Source organism: Asparagus officinalis, chromosome 10, assembly GCF_001876935.1.
Source record: "Asparagus officinalis chromosome 10, Aspof.V1, whole genome shotgun sequence".
NCBI classification, from domain to species: Eukaryota; Viridiplantae; Streptophyta; class Magnoliopsida; order Asparagales; family Asparagaceae; genus Asparagus; species Asparagus officinalis.
In genome coordinates this window covers 38,309,446-38,329,059 of record NC_033803.1, presented here as the reverse complement: position 1 = coordinate 38,329,059, position 19,614 = coordinate 38,309,446, and the positions used below count along the sequence as shown (strand labels likewise).

General features: G+C 46.3%; 2 protein-coding genes across 2 annotated transcripts in view; one reads left to right on the top strand and one right to left on the bottom strand.

The window, feature by feature from the left end:
• The window catches only part of LOC109826649, a 48,911-nt gene extending 31,163 nt beyond the window's left edge, over nt 1–17,748 (top strand). Inside the window, exons 2-3 of the mRNA XM_020393668.1 lie at nt 17,385–17,495; nt 17,596–17,748. Coding sequence (XP_020249257.1) covers nt 17,385–17,495; nt 17,596–17,748 — 264 coding nt within the window. The remainder of the gene's footprint in view (nt 1–17,384; nt 17,496–17,595) is intronic.
• Nucleotides 17,887–18,288, bottom strand: LOC109826648. Its single transcript, XM_020393667.1, has one exon. It carries the CDS (start codon nt 18,286–18,288, stop codon nt 17,887–17,889), a length of 402 nt encoding a protein of 133 aa, XP_020249256.1.

Genomic DNA, 19,614 nt, shown 5'->3' with positions numbered 1-19,614 from the left:
CTCTTCGCCAGTTGATTACAGATGCGCCCCTCGTGAAGGAAGCCAGCTCGATTCAGCCTCTCAAGAAGACAGACTTTTTATTTGGCGATTCTGCCAGAGATCCGGATGCCGTGTTTATTGATGCTGAGTAGTGGCTTCATAAGACTGGCAGTGGTTTTATAAATTTGCCGAAGATTCCTCGGCATCGTTCGTTGACTGAGCTCCGGCGTCAGGCTGTGACACGGGAGATGTCGTGGCACTTGACGGAGGAGCATGAGAGCGTTCACTGCGGATACATTACTCATCAGGCAGCTCCTGGTTCGAGCAGGAGTCACATTACTGGGTTGCATCCTGGAGTATTGGGGTTAGATGCAGCGCCACGTAATGAGCTTCTTGTCGCTGCTTCTACTTTGAAGAATCGCCTCGCTGCTTTAGGACGAGAGATGCATGCGACACGCCACAGGTTTTATGGTTGGATCCATTCTTTGGACAAGCTTTGGTGGACTCGCATGACGAAGTACGCCTTGAGCCGATGGAGCGAGGAGTTGCACGCTTGTGGTCTGTATGCAGCCGTTCGTGCCACCATGTATGGTTTGCCTGTTAGCACGAAGCATTTCTTCGCTTTGTGCGAGCTTTATAACCCAGATTCGAATACTTTTCTGACCCGGCAAGGGGAATTAGGTTTGGCCCTCCATGAGATGCATAGGATTTCTGGTTTGCCCATGGGACAGATGCTATATCAGGAATATTTTCCCTCCAACCAAGAATTAAGTCAACTGAAGGATCGCATGCCTGACCGCTACGAGACTTTATGGGACCTCACATGTCACTATCATATCACTTTGGCGCAGTCTGAACCTTTAGCGAAGAGGGCTAAATCCCATGTGAGCCAGAAACAGTTTGCGTCTTACTTGTTCAGAAATCTGGAGAGCAATTCTGGCGAGGCTATTTGTGAGCTGGCACCACTCACTCCTTCAGGGGTTAATAGTCTACTGAAGAAGGTTGATGCTCATTCCTATACCATTAGCAGTCCTGAGAGTGGTTTTCCTACAGGGACCAAGTTTAAATCATTCTTGTGGCATGCCACCGCGCCGATTCGACCGATGACCCTTCTCGCCGGTTACCTAGCTATCTGGTTAAAGAAATGCGTGGTCCCATATCAGTCTAGTGATATCTTGCCATTGGAGGTGCTCTACCCAGATGCCACAGACCCCTCCGCTCCCCTACTACAGTTGTTTGAGAATGGTAAGTGGGAGGGGCGAGGATTCCCTGACGTCAGACAGCAGCTACAGGTCCACAAGTGTTGGGCGTTTTCCACTTGTTTTCCACAGTTCTCTGGCCGATACGGCGAGTGTCTGATTGATGAGGAAAAGCCGAGGGGGTATCGAACTCATTTAGACGTCGGCTGCTTTAACTGGCTGGTGAACATCAGGCTGGGTTATCTGACTTTCCGGGTGAGGAATCAGTGTTTCATAGAGCCATACCTACCCTGCCGATTCGCTCGCCAGTTTGGCTATGATCAGCTTTATGTCGGGAATCCACGTCAGCAGCTTCGGACCCACGGTGGTTTGGTGGACGGTCTTCGTGCATCGTTGTGGACCGTGACGGGCTGTATTGGTGCTAAGTTCAGTCTCCCGAGTTCTGAGCGGCAGTTGAACCTCACCTTCCTAAGCTGCAAGTGGTTGTTAGCAGCCAATAAAACTATCCCTGTGAAGCCGATTGCAGATCTAGAGGCTGAGGAGGCTTCTCAGGCTGATTCTCGTATGATTTGGGAAAATGCTCGATCACAAAGGGCACGTCACAAGACTCGTCGGATTGACGAAGAGGGAAAGAAGATCTTTCATTCTGCTGATGAGGCTTCAGGCGGAGATCTTGAAGATTACGAGGACTGTTCTGAACGAGGTCAGTTTCTTACTCTTTCCTTTTATCTTCTAGAATTATTAAGCCTGACAATGGTTTGATGTTTCAGGGACCACAGCTGACCAAGATGAAGAGATCCGTCCTTCTCCCCATGCGAGACCTTCGATTATTGTCCCTGCTGCTAGGCGGAAGAGATTAGCCCGCAAGCCGCGTGCAGTTTCGCGAGCATCTGATATGGATTTGGCCGGTGACGATCCTGCTAGTGATGGAGGTAACATCTACCCTATAGACTAGCCTCTTGATCATTCAGAACTTTGACTCATGCTTTTCCATCTCTATATAGGAGAGCATGGGGAGAGCGAGATGAGTCCTGATCCTGTTTTTCACGATTCTACATCTTCTGGCGAGCCCGACTCACCGCACCAGGTAGAAAGGCCCATAGAAGTTGGTGACATTAGGGAGACCGTCGATGTAGGACCCGGTTCGATGAATCCAGGTACATCTACCATTAACAATACACAAAGGAGTTGAATGAGTTGGAATTTGTGCATTCCCTAATTGTCTCTATACTTCTTGCTCTTTTAGATAATTTGCAGGAGGTAAACGTGGATCTTGGGAATAGAGAGGCTGACGCACCCATAAGAGGTAACTCATTTCTATTGGTAGTAGTCTCTTTATTCTCCTTTCGTACTTATATTCTCTTGTATCAGATTTCTCGACTGATGACTTTAACGGGGAAGGCTTGCTTGTGGACACTCCTATGCTCCACTTTATGTATGGTTCTCCTCAAATTGATGACTAGTTGCCTGGAGATGCATTTCCTGAGTCTACGCTCCCTAAGAATCCCGAGGATGGTTTTTCTGAAGGTACGTAGCTCTTCTCAAGTTAATTATAGGACCAGTCAATTTTTGACTAATGCAACTATAATATGATGCATCTGAGAATTCTGTTTTGTATTTGACAGGAGCTTTTGTCGAGACTGATCCTGTTGAGCCGGCTGTGGGACCAACTACACCAGTTGATACACCCCCAGCCGTTACACCTCCACCACCCCCGGTGATTCAAGGGGAAGAAGGTATAACTTGAGAAACTGAGGAATGTCATTCATTTCTTCGTCAAGGCTTTTGACGGATTTCTCCTTTTTGTGTAGGGCTTTCTTCTCGGCTTCACGTCCTTATGAAGGAGTTGTTATCAGACAGCGACCCAGAGAAGATTGTCATCTGTATAGAGATCCGTTCCTTCTTCTCCTTTGTGAATGCTATGATTGACAAGCTCTTCCACGGCGGACTTTCCCTTCACCAGTTCAAGCCATTCCTTGATCTTAAGATAAATTCAATAAGGGATGCAGGGTACCCAGATCTGGCGAAGTCTATTGTTGATGATCTTGACTGCCTAGGGCGTGAGCTTCAGATGTTTCGTGAGCTCCGTGATGCAGGTGCCTCTTCATTCATCAATGCCGAGTTGGACACTCATTTACAGACATGGCACGATGCTAGGTTTCTTGCTGAGTTCGACATTCAGGTGCAGCGGGATCGAGTGGACCGAGTTGAGGCCCCCCTTGCTGCTAAATCATCTTCACTCACCGAGCTTGACTCTTCTCTTGCCTCCTGCGCGACCGAGATAGACCAGCTCAAAAGAGCACTCCGTGAAAAAGAGGAGACTTTTGATATTCTTCAGATGACGAAGGTACAGGATCAACAAGCCCACACTGCTCTATCTGAAGAGTTGAAATTTTTGAAGCAGAAGTTGACCGAGACAGAGGAGGTTGCTGCGAAGACTTTAGCTACCAACGAGGCGTCCATCAGAGCTGAGCTGAGGCAAGTTTATGATGAGAAGCTTTCTAACCTTAATCAGCAGATTTTTGGCCATGTTTTTGATGTATGATTTTATTTGCTGAATACTCTGACTTTTGATTTTCTTAGTGGAACTGGTTTTTATCTTTATCTTTATTATGATTCCTCATTCCGTTTGAAATGATTGACCATAATACTTTTAGGATTTTTGGCAAACCCTCAGCCATCAACGGATTTGATTAGCCTTTACCGACTACCGTTTGAGTCGGGGTAGCATGCGGATTGTCTAAATCCGTTCTGCATGTAACGTTGTGCTAAGAGAATGAACTCCCTTAGGCTTGATGCTACGACTCGGAATACGTAGACTTCGCCATTGTTACGGGAATAGGCTACCCGGCGACACGAGTTAGGTGTTGACTTTAGGATTTTTGGCTAACCCCCAGCCTTTAACGGGTTTGATTAGCCTTTACCGACTACCGTTTGAGTCGGGCTAGCATGCGGATTGTCTAAATCTGTTTCGCATGTAACGTTGTGCTAGGAGAATGAACTCCCTTAGACTTAATGCTACAACTTCGAATATGTAGACTTCGTCATTGTTATGGGAATAGGCTACCCAGCAACGTGTTTTAAACGTTGACTTATCCCTACTTAGGCTTCGGGATAAAATTCCCCAGGATCGAACTCTGGTGTCTTTTTTTCTTCGGAGAAAGACTAAACCGGCGACGCGTATTAGGCGTCGTCATATCCTTTCTTAGGATTCAGGATGAAATTCCCCACGCGTGTAAGGCATGGATTTTGGTGTTATTAATAACACCCTGCCACAATGTGGAATATGCGGACGAGTATTCTTTTTAACGGTTAAGAACTAACCGGCAGCGCGGGTTAAGCGCAGACTTATCCCTGCTTAGGTTTCAGGACAGAATACCCCAGAATCGAACTCTGGTGTCTTTTTCTGCGGAAAAAGACTAAACCGGCAGCGCGTGTTAGGCGCAGACTTATCCCTGCTTAGGATTCGGGATAAACTTCCTAGGATGAATCCTAGATTGACAAATTTGGAAGAGATCGGTACGGGAAAGGAAGAATTTTATATTCTATTTCCCGGTCTTCTTTTGGGGTGAAGGCGAACCCGGACAACAAGGAAGGAAGAATTTTATATTCTATTCCCTGATTCTGGAAAGGAAGAATTTTATATTCTATTTCCAGCGCAAAAGAAACTAGAAGTGGGATCTCCACTCCGAGAATCTGGAAAATCTAGATAAACCTACCTTTTATAGGATTGGCTATCTAAACTAAAAAAAGAGTTCTTCGTTTATCGAAGTGAAACCTCAACTTCGGTTATAGTCATGAGAGGGCTTAACCAAAGAGAAGAAGAAGGGAGTTCTTTCGTTTATCGAAAGGGGGCTCCAAACTGAAAGTGGACCTCTTGTTCATGGAAAGAGTCAAGAGGGCCAGAAAAACATTTTTAGTGGACCCACTGTCAATTGAAATTGATCGGTGAGGGATTTTGGTGGTGAAAAAATTATTTTGGGTTATCCTCTAGAATATCAAGTGTAATATTCTTTAAGGAACTTCCCGGTAAACGGGTTATCCCGAATGTACTAGGGATAGTACTTTTTCAGGAACTTCCCATTTATTGGCATTAATTGCCTGGTGCCTTCTTGAGTAATCAGGCGATATGCACCGTTTGAGTAGACTGTGTCTATCACAAACGGCCCTTCCCATTTGGGTTCGAATTTACCTTTCTTCTTGGAATTGAGAATTATCGGTCGGCGGGCAGCGAGGACCAGATCTCCCTCCTTAAAGCTTCTCTGTCGGACTCTTTTGTTAAAGGCCCTAGATATTCTAGCTTGATATAACTCGATTTGTTGTTGATCCTCCAAGCGCTTTTCATCTAGCCTCTCGAGTTCTTCGAGACGTTTTTGATGCTGTTCTTCTGTCATCATCTCAGTTGCGAGAGCGATCCGAAGGGATGGGATTTGAATCTCCAATGGTAGCACAGCTTCACATCCGTATACTAATGAATATGGGGTGGCCCCTGTAGGTGTGCGTATGGTGGTGCGATAAGCCCAGAGTGCTTCACCGAGTTTATCGTCCCAGTCTCGTTTATTGGTCTTCACGAGCTTTGACAGGATCTTAATGATCGTCTTGTTGAAAGCCTCAGCTAGTCCGTTTGCGGCGGGATAATAAGCTGTCGACGAGACATCTTCAATCTTGAATTTGTCACAAAACCTGATGAAGGCGTTGCTTATGAACTGTGGACCATTGTCATGGATGATCCGGCTTAGCACGCCGTGTCGGTATATGACATGATGCTTGATGAAATTGATGACGTTGTTCGTCTTCACTTCTCTGAGTGGAATTGCTTCAGCCCACTTTGAGAAATAATCTGTAATTGCGATGATGAATCGACCGCCTTTGACTGAAGGGGGAAAAATAGGACCGACAATGTCCATACCCCATGTCTCGAACGGACATGACGTGGTTGACTTGTGCAACTGCTCTGGCGGTTGATGCATATAATTCGCATGTATTTGACAAGCGTGGCATTCTCGTGCGTGTTTGATTGTATCTCGAACCATCGTTGGCCAGAAATATCCCATTCTCCTGATGCGATCATACAGTTTGGGACCAGGCTGATGTGCACCACATTCTCCTTCGTGCGCTTCCTTAAGAACTTCTTCTGCTTCTTTGTTCGAAAGGCATCAGAGTAATAAACCATCGTACCCTCTACGGTATAACGTATGGATCTCGACATTATAGAAGAATCTTGGCGCTCTTTTTCTTTTACGTCCTCTGGCAAAATACCATATTGGACGTAGTCATTGATAGGAAAGCGCCAATCTCGGGACTCAGACCCAATTTGAGTTGAATTCACCTCCTTGGCGTTTATGTCTCCGTCATCTTCCTCTTCAACATCCATATCGTATATGGGTACGCAGAGTTGATGCGTTCTTACTGTGACTAACAGCTCAGTTTTGGGAGGCTGCGCAAGTGAAACCGCTAGTGCTGCCAGTGCGTCCGCATAAGCGTTCTGGAGACGAGGGATGTATTCAATAAAGAATTCTTCAAAAGATTCTCCATTTTGATGGCTTCCTGGTGGTATGGGATCAGGTCCTGGTTCCTGACTTCATACTCTCCCCGGACTTGGTTGACTATCAATTAAGAAACCCCAAAAGCTTCGAGATATTCGACCCCCAGTTCTTTAGCGAAATTGAGTCCAATGAGAAGCGCGTTGTACTCGGCTACGTTATTGGAGCACGGACTAGTCAACGAATAAGCTCGAGGCATCACATGCTTCCCCGGGGAGATTAAGACAACTCCAACCCCGGAGGAAACTGTAGAACCTCCCGGGGTTATTACCCTATTAACTGACCTTGAAGCACCATCAAAATATAATTGCCATACTTGTTGGTACGACGTCGTGTTAACCTCGTGGGTTTTATCCGGCAAGTCATCATATACTTCTGCCGTATCTATGGTCGGGTTTGCCGCCAGAAGATCACAAATCGCTTGTCCTTTGACCGACTTTTGCTGTTTGAAGTGCAAATCATACTGGGATAAGAGAAGGGCCCATTTCGCTAATCGCCAATTCATAGAGGCCGGTTGCGTCATAAACACCCGTACTGGATTAACATTGGAAATGACGTAAATCGTCTGTCCAACCAAGTAATGCCGCATCTTTTGCATCGCGAATACCAATGCGAGGCATTCTCTCTCAATCATCGGATATCGAGACTCAGCGCCTATCAAGGTCTGACTTAGGTAATAAACTGCCTGTTCGTGACCGTTATCGTCGTCTTGTGCTAGTAAAGCACTTATCGAATGGTTCATCACCTTGATGTAAATCAAGAATGGTTTACCCGATTTCAGTGCAACGAGAACAGGAGGATACGTCAGATACGTTTTGATATCTTCGAATGCTTTTTGGCAGGCATCGTCCCAAATGAATGACACCCCTTTCTTGTTTAGCTTAGAGAATGGCTGGCACTTCCCAGAAAGGTTTGAGATGAATCGCCGGATGTAAGCTAGCCGCCCCTGCAATCCTCTGAGCTCTCTCAAATTTCTAGGAGGTTGCAGTTCGTGTATCGCCTTCACCTTGTCAGGATCGATATGTATACCTTTAGTGGTGACGACGAATCCAAGGAATCTTCCGCTAGACATCCCAAGGAAAGACTTAGTAGGGTTCATCTTCAATTGATGGCTTCGCATGAGATCGAACATCGTCTTCAAGTCCTTGATGTGATCTTCTTTGTTACGACTTTTCACAACCAAATCATCAACGTAGCATTCGACTGTCTTCCTGAGATGTTCTAATCCACATGTATTGTCGATAATGACATCCGTGATTGGGAGAGGGAAATCGTCTTTCGGACATGCTTCATTCAGGTTCCTGAAGTCGATGCAAATCCTGATTTTGCCATTCTTCTTCATGACGGGAACGATGTTGGCTAACCAGTCTGGATGTTGTTCCTCTCGGATAAATCCTGATTCGATCAACTTCTTAACCTCTGCCTCAATGGCTTCCATAATCTGCGGACGAAACCGTCTTTGCTGTTGCTTGACAGGTTTGGCATCCGGCTTGATATCGAGGCGGTGCATTGCGACATTGGGGTCGAGCCCTGGCATGTCTTCATAATTCCATGCGAAGACGTCGATATATTCCCTGATGAGAGCAATCAATTCCTCCTTCTCATCTGGGGGAAGACTGTCGCTGATGAATATAGGCTTTGGGTTGGCCTCATCACCCATGTTAATCTGGACTATTTTATCTTCAGTGGGTGGTTCTCTTTGCTCGAACCTATCGCCATATTGCATATTCAGATGGTGAACCCACGGGTCTTCCCATGTTGGCATTTGATCGTCGTCCTCCATTGTAGACGGATCAGCTGTAGCCATGTTTACCATTAGGGCTTTGAATGCCTCCCCTAAACTTGTGTCGGAATCCTCAGCTGAAGAATCAGAAGAGTATCCTTTCTTAGTTTTGTTAGCGATTTGATCGATAATTTGCCAACCACATTCATCATCGGATAAGGAAACATAACCTAAGCCTCTCCCGTATTTATAATAATCCTATGATCTCCCTTTTGGTACATATACCGCTTTGGCTGGAGTACGAGGACCTCGATCGAAGTATAAACCTTCTCCGAGTGTGAAATCGTACCCCTGCTTTTCCATGAGCTTGCGCGCTTCCGGACTATATTTAGATAAATGCCGACCAGGTTTGTCATCATCTTCATCTTCACTTAGGAAATGATCTGGTAACGGAGAGCTTTTTCCTTTACCGTAAATCACTTCTTTTGCACCTCCTATCTTGTTCGGGATGATCATGGTTGTTCCGAAAGAATGCTGGAGGCACTCCTTTGTTACATAGGATGATCGAAGCGACATATACAAATCGGTATTATTGTACAATTCTGTTATCACATCATCAAGAGACAAGGAGTACTCTAAATCATTATTTATTTCATTAGTGGCAAGTTGCCAGTTACAACTGCCATCTGACGATTGATCATCGTCAAGATTGATTACAAAGGGTACAATGTCATTTAAAACAAAACCACCATCGTAATCGAATCTGGCTTCGGAATCAGCTTCTCCTCCGCTGTCTGTGCCCTGGACTGATGGTTCTGTATCGGATTCATTACCATAAAGGAGAGAATCAGTGAAATAATTTTCAAACCCTTTAAATGGTTGTTTATCCGGGACCACCGTCCTGACCCTTCCATCAGTGTCGACATATTTCAGACATTGATGTAGGGTGGAGGGAACTATAACATTACTATGGATCCAAGGCCGACCCAGTAGTAAGTTATATGATGTCTCAGCATCAATCACGTAACACGTGACTTCCGTCTTCAGATCACCCATTTGGCACTTTAAAGCGAAGCGGCATAATAATCACAGCAAAACCCAGATCCACTTGGATTCGGTTGACTTTGCTGGAGCCGATGTACCCGATGAAGTATAGTGGTTGATCGTGGTTCGAATTCTTCGTCTGCATGTCCTCTTTGGTGAAAGTAATGCAGGGAAGGTTTTTAGTCGCTATGTTGCACTGTTGACTCAGCGGTTCTGGCTGTTCAGGCACCGGCTTGATTTGAGTCAGAAACACCTCTGAATTGGCCAAAGCTTCTTGTAAGGCCTCCCTGGTTTCCTTGGACAGCCGCAGCAATTCATATAGTGTTATCCGTGCTGGAATGTTGGCTAGTTGAGCCATTATATCGAAGACTTGCGGAGTCTTCGAGCTTTCCGGTTTGTCTTTTCCAATCGGGCGACTGAAACGAGACTGCTTCGGATTCTGAACTTCTTGGGGATTCTTCTCTTTCAGTTTATTCACCGACTGTCGTCGAGCCTCTTCACCCGGTGTAGGACTTGTAATCACCCCCATTTCCGTGAGAGTTTTGGCTGGTCGCCGTTTACTCACCCCCTGCTCACTAGGTGGTGGATAGTTGTAGTGATACTCGTTTCCGCTTCGGGTCGCAAAAACTTCTTGTTCTTCTTCGGAGAGCGGGAAAGCTAGGATTCTTTCGTCATCTTCCCCTGGGATAGTAGAAACTCCGCAGCAAGACTTTCCTTTCCCTTTAGACTTCTTCTTAGATGATGATCCGGCCTATTGTTCATCTTCAACCAGGTCGGGGTGAACCCAGAGGATTTCACCGTTTGAGGCTGTGTGTGGCACAAGCCCTTTTTGGCGCTGTCCATGTGGGTCATCATTCACTGTCTTCATTCCCACCTTGGTGACGCATTTTGGCTCGAACCATGTTGTGGGCACCGATCCAAAGCTGATTGACACTGCATTTGCTCCCACATTCTTGGCAGGGTTTGACGCCTACATCAATTAGCGCCTGGATCTTGTCCTTGAGGTGGTAGCATGACTTCGTAGGGTGATGGACCGCTCTATGGTATGCACAATACCTCGGATCCGTCACTTTGCTAGCCCCTTCTTGATCCACAATCGCTGGCAGCTGAATTTTGTTGTTCTCCAACAGGTACTTAAAGATGCCGGGAACTTCGTCATCTTTGAAGGAGTACACTTTGGGAAATCTTGGCTCTGAAGACTTCTGCTTCTGAGGCCGTTGTTGCCATTGTGACTGCGATTGTTGTGGCGCTTGTTGCTGCTGCTGCTGTTGCTGAGGTTGCAATTGAAAGGTTTGATTAGCATCAACTGCATTAGCGTGTGCCTTACCTTTCCCCCGCGGATTGAAATTCTGTGCTGGAGCATTTGTCGCCTGCTGGCCTCTCTCCGCCTTCTTTCTTCTGAGGAATCGCTCGGCTTGCTCTCCTCGGACCTTCAGATCCTTCCATGTCTTGGACGGTGCTGTCCCCATTGCTTCCAACACGTCCAGCGTGAGGTTGTTATGGCAAGTCTGGAGAATGAACTCCTCGGTGATCGGGTCCCGATAGTTCATCGCCTTGTTCCGGAACCTCTTGACGAAGGTGTCGACTAATTCCCCGTCCTTCTGTTTCTCGTCCAGCAACGATCCGATGGATATCTCTGTGTCATCGTCGAAGAAGTTGGCGAGAAATTTGGTTTCCATGTCATCCCAGCTATTTATGCTTCCTGGCTTGAGGCGGCGATACCAATCGAAGGCGGCTCCGCGAAGAGTGCCGACGAATGACCGCACCATCAGAGGCTCATTGCCGGAGATTACCCCCAAGTGTGATTTGAAGTAAACGACGTGAAGTTAATTAAATTAAACTTCGCCGGATATGGGATTGATTCCCACTCTCTTGGGTATGGACAAGGAATGCCCGTCTTTTTCATCTCTTGAGCGGAAATCAATGTATTGATTTTGCCCTCGAGATTTTTAATTTTCAAGTTTTCACCTGTGTTTTCGCTGGCATTCTCGTTACCACCCCCTGCATTGATGGGAGGATTATTAGTATTACGAGCTTCATTCGTATCCTCGTCCTCCTGATGAACTTGGTTGCGACGACTTGGTTCACCTTGCTGGTTCGTCAGTGCTTGAATTTGTTGCTCATGCATTTCTCTCATGTTCTGCATGGCCATCTGCATTTCAAACCTGAAGGTATCCTGTTGTTTAGCCAAAGCGTCTTCAAGCATCTTGGCCACTTGCTCCGCACTTATCATAAGTGACTCGCGGGGTTGTCCCTCGCTGGATACTGTGTTATCTGATGCGACCGCGGAGCCGGCATCAGATTCTTCATCTTCTAATTCGAACCCTACCATAGGTTGCTCGCTTAATGGTTCCGGACTGCAGACGGGTCCTAGGCTGGGATGCTTTTAGAATTGACTCGAGATTATCTCGCGCCGATGTCCCTCTGCTGGTCATATTGGTGGTGACCCTCGGAAATTCTCCCTCTTCAACCACCGTTCTTCTTCGGCGGAAACGCCTATGCCTTGTCTTCTGCGTTTCGGTACTGAGCCTTTCGAAAACCGAAACTCGTTCGGGGACCGCCTTGATGCAGCTGCATTCAAACAATACTGCCCGAATGAGTTTGGAACAGGGGCACATAGTTTCCTGTTTTTGGGGACTCCTTTTCCTAATTTTATTCGTACCCCCAGCACGATAGTACAACTCGTCTGCTTGACGATCAGAGTAACCTATCGTGTGTTGGCACGACTTCTCAGGTATAACATTATCGTCATCAGACGATAATGTCTCCTTCTGAGGGGGAACTGCCTTCTTCGGGCTTTCAAAAGTCACGCGCCTCGAAACATGCCTTTTTGGGCGTGAGTTCTCGGCGGGCTCCTGGACTTCAATGCGCAAGTTGGTGCGCATGACTGCCTTGGTCTCTTTGTCATGCTGAAGGTGACAGTGACCCCCAGCATGTTGCGTCGTCCGGGGCTTCTTCGTCGGGCCCAAACGATCTTGGACAGGAGCTTTGCCTCTCTCGTTGGGAATCAGACCGAGGCGCTCCAAGACTGGCTTCCTCCTTTGGGACGATTCTGCATAATCTCCCGGAGAAGCTATTGGGATTACCGGTGACTTTGGTTGATTCACCGGAGGTTGAACTTTGGTTGGAGGTTGCTTCGGCCTCCACACTTGGCGGGTTGATGGCGGCTTCTTGGCCACCTTTTCTTTCTTCAACTCCTCGGCCTTCTGCACGAGGATTCTTGCTTGTGCAAGCAGTGCACGGCGTTTGTGAATCCGCTCTTCAAGTGTCGAACGGTTCCGTTTGACCCGGATCCATTCGTTCGTTGGCGGCTTGGAGGAACTGCCATTCTTCAGTTGTTGAGGCTGTTTGCCTCTCCTATTCGTCAGATCCGCGTTGTAGCGGACTCCGTCCGTAGACTCCATCGCCTTAGCGAGTTGTCGCGCAAGGCGCTGACGTCGCCTCTGGCGGGCTCTCTTTGAGAGAGTCACAACGCCCTCAACAGTAGAAGCGTTGACAAGAATATGTTTGACCTCGTTGGAGGTCGGTGGAACTTCATCTGACGCTACTTTGGCGTCAGCCGGGGTGAGAGCTTCGTTGGCGTTCTGAAAACTTTTCGAAACCAACGAGCTTTCTCCTGGGAGGAGAGCTTCTATGACTTGCGGGGGGAGCGTGATGCGGACGAGACGAAAGGTACTCCTCGAAACTTGCCTTGGTCGAATTCATTACGTCGACCTCTCCATGACCGCGAATGAGATCCGCGACTGCGACGTTCGATCTCCAGGCAGCAGATCGGCGGCTCCCCACTGTCGGTCGCCAGATTGTTTCGCGGTGGTGGGAAAAATCGTTCTTTCTTTGTATTGATTCCCGATTGCCATCTTAGATTTAAAACCAGCGGTTTTTGAGCTTACCAAAAGATCCGGTCTTTTTATAAGATCCGTTACAATGAACTAAGAAGAAAAATAAAACAAAAGAATTACAAACTTTCTCCAATTCGCGGCGGTGTACTGTCGACAAATACGAGCTCCTGTTTTGGCGTGGTTGGTGTGGTGTTGGCTTGTTGTTGTTGTGTTGCGTCTTGTGTGGGTTCTTCGGCGCTGCCGGGTCCGGTATCCGAGGTACTCTATCCTCTTGATCTAGATCGTCTGATGATCACACGATCGTGACGGGTATTATTCCTCTAAATAATATAAGCCGAGGGGACTATCTTCGCTATAGTTGGAAATTAGTAGCCTGAGATCGTCGGCGGATCAAGACCATATATCCGAGTGATATTCGGATAATCAGGATCCGATCGTTGTACTCTCCTCGAAATCCTGCCTTTTGTGACGTTGTTGTGGTGGACTTCTTGGCGGGAGCATATGTCTAGTATGATTCTGATATCTCAATGCCCAGATTCTTCGAACTCCGGTGTGTGGGAGCTCAATCTTCAATCCGGACAGGGTGTGTGTGGGTGTGTCTTGTGTAGTAGCTTTCTCTCAAAGTTCCAACCCTTTGAAATGAAACAAGGCGGGGGCCCTATCTATAGGACTCCCTTCACTGTGCCGGGCACAGATCTGCGCCACCCAGGGTGCCTCGGCTTGGCCGAGCCACCCTGAGCGCTGGCTCGGCCCGCCGAGCCACGCCTGAGGTGGCCGGCCCGCCGAGCACCGCGCAGAGTGGCCCACCTCAGGCCGAGCCCCCCCTTGGTGTTGGGTTCCGTCGTGTTTTCGTCTTTCGGTTCTGTCCATGATTCGGTTGATTCAGACTCTGATCTGATTTGGCAGTAAGTCGGATTCCTGATTTGGCAGTAAATCGGATTCCTGATTTGGCAGTAAATCCACTTCTGAGTTCGAGTCCGAAACCGATCTTGATTCGGTCGTGATTCATCCGAGTCCGCTCTTGTTTGGATGACTCATTGACTCCCCGAATCGTTGGCTTAATTCCGCACGCGAATGGATGCATTCCGTTGCTCGCTTGCGATTCGTCAACTTTGTCGCCTTATTGGTTCGTCGGTTTATGCCGAGTTGTGCTAGGGGATCTATAAGCAATTTTATACGCCTACAACCGCAAACTGATACAGCCAATATGACAGGTTTTTGGGCAGATTTGAAAATACTTTAAAAATAGTAAAACAATTCCAAAAATAATAAAACTTGGGAAAAGTTTCTAAATGATAAAATGAACATGTTAGTAAAAGAATTTTTGGAAAAATAATTTTCGTTTGCAAAAACACATTGTTTTTGAAGAGTGTTCGTAAAACCTGTATTTTACGAATATGAAAATTTTGATATGACTCATAAATACGTATATATATACCCTGCATACGTTATATATATAATAGAGTATGAAAGAGCTGTAAACATGAAATAATAGATATTGTAACAATGTTTGATGAAAAATCATTTATATGATAGAAAACGTCAAAAATCGTGTTAAGTGTACATATATTGAGCTTAAATATAAACATATAATATATGTAAGTAAACTACTCTTATACCTAGGTAATTCCACACATATGAACTTGAATCTTTAACGCTTGATTGTCGTATGTTGAAATACCTGTAAAGAGAAACATAACAACAAAACTAGAGAATATATTAGTGATAAATTGTTTGACAAATCATCATCAAAACTATAGGGTCAACATGAAGCAGACTTAACAACCTCGGCCTCTTCTTCCGAATCTAATTTCTCATATTCTTCATCGGACTCAACAAGTTTCTTCTTACCCTTCGAAAAAGATTCCTCCTTTTTGTTCCCTCTATTGATGAGACCCACAAGCTGAGTAAGAGTAGTCCCGATCGTTTCTATCTGCTTCTCCATAGCGTCAAGTCTTGCTGAGTTATCTGCTTCAGACATCTTCTCCTTCCTTATCTTCTGGACTTCTTCCAAGGAAATAAGGATCTCGCCAAGCTTCTTGTATTAGGATCGAGTAAGGACCATACACAGGATGCCTCCTCCTCAGGATCTGATCGGCTCTGATACCAACTTGATACGAGTTGCCGTACGAGCACCTTTGATCGCGGAATTATCAAAGGTGGGTAGAGGAAAAAACAATAAGAACACAAGAATAACTTAGGTTTTAGGCGAAGGAAAATACCTTCTCTAGATTATGAGTATACACTTTACAATCTCTCAGAATCTCACTCTAGAATTGAAGTACATGCTCTCCAAATCTCAATTACAATTTAATCTCTCTTGATTAAACTCTCTGATTATTTTAAACCCTAAAACAATCCCTTATATAGGTGTACAAACGAGGGTGGCAAAGTGGTAAATAACCAAGCCCAACCCAAACAGGAAAACATGTAAATAGAGTCCTTAATGAATCTGGAAAACTTCGATGAGTCGACTCATGAACAGTTATGAGTCGACTATTGACCTCATATGAGTCGACTCATAACTGATGAGTCGACTGGTCAAAAACTTTTGCTAACAGGACTTAATTTCTTAAGTCGACTCAAAACTGTATATGAGTCGACTCATGACTGATGAGTCGACTCATAAAATGATGAGTCGATCGAACAGAAATTTTTGACAAAACGGCGGCACTTCGTGAGTTGACTCATGACAGGCATGAGTCGACTCAACCTGATGAGTCGACTCATGTACATGTATGAGTCGACTCACGAGCTGAAAACTGGATTCTTCGAATCTGCTGCTCGTCGTCTCGTTCCACGCTCCAACCTGCATTCCCCTGTACTATTTAACACCTCTATTCTCATGCTATCATGAGAATCATCTATCCTTAAGCTCCCATGAGGATCACTAAGTTCCAAAGAGAAGATACACCCATATCAACTAAGAATTCATAATGTCCGTATCTCGTCTGAAACGTAGTCTTGGGGACATCCGAATCCCTAACCTTCACCTGGTGATACCCGCTCCGCAAATCCAGCTTAGAAAATACTCCCGATCCTCCCAATTGATCAAAGATATCATCGATATGGGGAAGTGGATACTTATTCTTCACTGTCATCGCATTCAACTCCTAATAGTCGATACACATCCGCTGGGATCCATCCTTCTTTCCCACAAGCAACACAAGTGCTCACTAGGCCGATACATTGGGTCGAATCAAGCCTCTCTATAAAAGATCATCCAACTAAGTCCGAAGCTTGGCCAACTCATCTGGAGGCATACGATAAGGGGTCTTGGAGATCGGAGCAACTCCTGGCTTCAAATCTATGAAAAACTCAATTGCTCGAACCGGGGGCATTCCGTAAATATCATCGGGAAAAACATCTTCAAATTCTCAAACTACATCTAGCTTCTCAGATTCCACTTGCATTGCAGCTAACGTCGCCTTCTTCGGTCTAGCTCTGTACTCTACAGGTCCGACTGATGTGCTGCCACTAAAGAACTCAAACCTCGGGTGATCTGGTATCTCAAATACTATACTCCGACGGCGATAATCATTGGTGGCAAAGAATGACCCTAACTAATCTATCCCAAATACTGCATCAAAGCTCGGCAATTCAATCACTAGAAAGTCTACAAAGAGTTCCCTCCCGCAGATGACCACAAGGCATGCTTCATAACCACTGGATGCTACTAAGACACCACTGCTAGTGTTGATATTCTAGCCCATAGTCAGAGGAGTTATAGGAAGAGAGTGGGCACTCGCAAATCGACGAGATAAGAAACAATGGGAAGCTCCAAAGTCAAATAGTGATAAAGCAGGAACAGAAGAAACAAGAACCTTGCCTATTATAGGAGGATGTAAATGCAACTAACTTAGTACTCATAAACATTCTTATCATGATATTATCAGGTAATGCTAAATAAGGAGGTTCATATGTAAATAAAACTAAGATGAACAATTTTTACCAGTGATAACCTAGTCGTTCGCCTCAGCTTCTACGGCTGACATCATAAACATATGTTGTTGTGGTTGCTGCCTTTGTGCTTCCTGATAAACTTGCTGCTGTGGAGGAAGAGGCCCTGCTCAAGGATAGGATCTATGCTGAGGCGATGCTGCTGGGGTCTAGGGCTGGTCGAGGTGGTGCTGGGAGAGCTGGCCTAACTGGAGGTGGTGGTAAACTGGCCTGCTGCCGCTGCGGACAGTTCCAACTGATATGATCGGGGGATCCACAGGCATAGCACAAATGAAGATGCATGCGACATTCCTACTGGGTATGCCCAGTGTAGCCACAATGGGTACACTTCACCGAAGGCTGACCATGAGACTACACTCCAGGGTGCTGATAAGGGTAAGCATGAGGGGGTGGCTGACGCTGAGAATGTTGCTGCCTCTAGGGGGCCTGCTGTTGCTACCTCGGGGAAGGACGCTCGATAGTCCTAGCTGGAACTACTGGTGCCCTATTCCGTATGACATTGGATCTTCAGGTTCCTTCTGCATGCTCTCAATCTCACGTGCTGCATCCAGTACTACATCGTGCGTCGTAAGTGCTCTACCAGCCAGAGCAAACCTAATTTACTTATCCAGACCCTTCTGGAACTGATGCCTCCTAATGATAGGGTCTGTAACCAGATGGGGAGCATATCGACTTAGGGAAGAGAACTCGGCCTCATACTTATCAACTGATCGGCCTCCCTGCTTAAGCTCAACAAACCTACATAGAAGTTCATCCCGAGCTGACTGAGGAAAGTACTTCCTGTTGAAGCGCTCGGTGAACGTCTCCCACAGGATGGGCCTCTCTAGATGAGTCTTCACAACTACCCACCATATCTGAGCAGTATCAGTGAGCTGAATATCCATAAGGTCCACCCATTCAGCAGGGGCAATACGGGTCACCGTGAGAATAGTCTCAGTGACCTTCAGGAACTCCTCCGCTGTTAAGGGTCCTTCAGTACCAGAGAAGGAAGGCGGTCGCATGTACCGGAACTCCCTAACACTAGACTCTATGTGAGAGGGAGGTTGATGCTGAGGCTCCCTATGCAACTACCCAGCCAGGTGCTACTGATTAGTGACCAATCCCTGAATCATCGCCAAAAGTTGGTTCAGGCCCACTTCGAGCTGCGAGGTACTGCTACTAGATGGGTTACTATAGCCACACATACCCACCATGGTTCTGAAGGAAAGCAAGGATCAAGAGGAAAACTAAGGTTAAAATCAATACAAATATATTGGGAAAATAGGAACTAAAACATAGTTATTAAGATAATAGTATAAGAACTTAATTGCAGTCGTACGGATAAAATATGATGTAGGCATCGAAAACTGCCTATAGGTCTCCACAAATGGTTCAGTGTTAAAGAACGATGATGAACGTCACTATTCGATCCACAAGAGTCTAATTAACGTCGACGAATGACTGAAGTGAATCGACGAGCTACGTGAGCTGATAGGATTTCGGAACAACGAAGACCCGGGCCAATCGGAAACCCGGCGATGTTCACAAAAAGGACAATGCCGACAACGCCCTTCATGCCTCGATCACTCTACAGAGGGTCCAACCACCAGAGCGGATCGAACTCTTCGTCAAGCATCCAACGCACTTGGAATCACTCAAATCTGAGTTCGGACGAAGAATCTATAGGGAAAGCAATTATACACCTAAAACGGAGTCACGGCGAGTCGAAGCACCCCGGGGGTGTCTAGGAAAAGCCTAGACACCCCAGGGGTGTCTCGGCCAAGCCGAGACACCCCAAGGGTGTCTCGGCCAATCCGAGACACCAAGGGGTGTCTAGGCCCCCTAGACGTCCCCATTTGCCTATAAATAGCACCCCTTACCTCATTTTTCAAGATGAGGATTTTTGGGGAAGATTGGTGAAGCCCTGCTGCAGTGAAGAGTGGTCGTGCGCTTCAACAAGGAGAGGAGAGGTCTTCATCAGAGCCTTCATCACCCGTTCCCCCCTTTCCTTAGTATTACCCTTCGCCGGTAATCACTAAGAAGAGCTGATATCTCGTTTTAGCCGAGATAGACGCTTCAGGCTTCTAGATCTCACGCGGATCGACGAAGCTCTGTCCGATTTTTTTGGAACAGATCTGAGTGCCAGGTGGTCCACGGATATTGATGTCCCCGTCACAGGCAAAAGACCCACGCAAGCAGAAGACCGATAAACGATCTCTGCGTTTGTTTGGACGAGAGTTGTAACCTTTTGTTTTCATTGTGTAAAAGGTCTTATAAAAAGGCAATCTTTTTTTTATTTCATTGTAACGATTGACGTTGTAATGAATACAGCAATGAATACAACAACT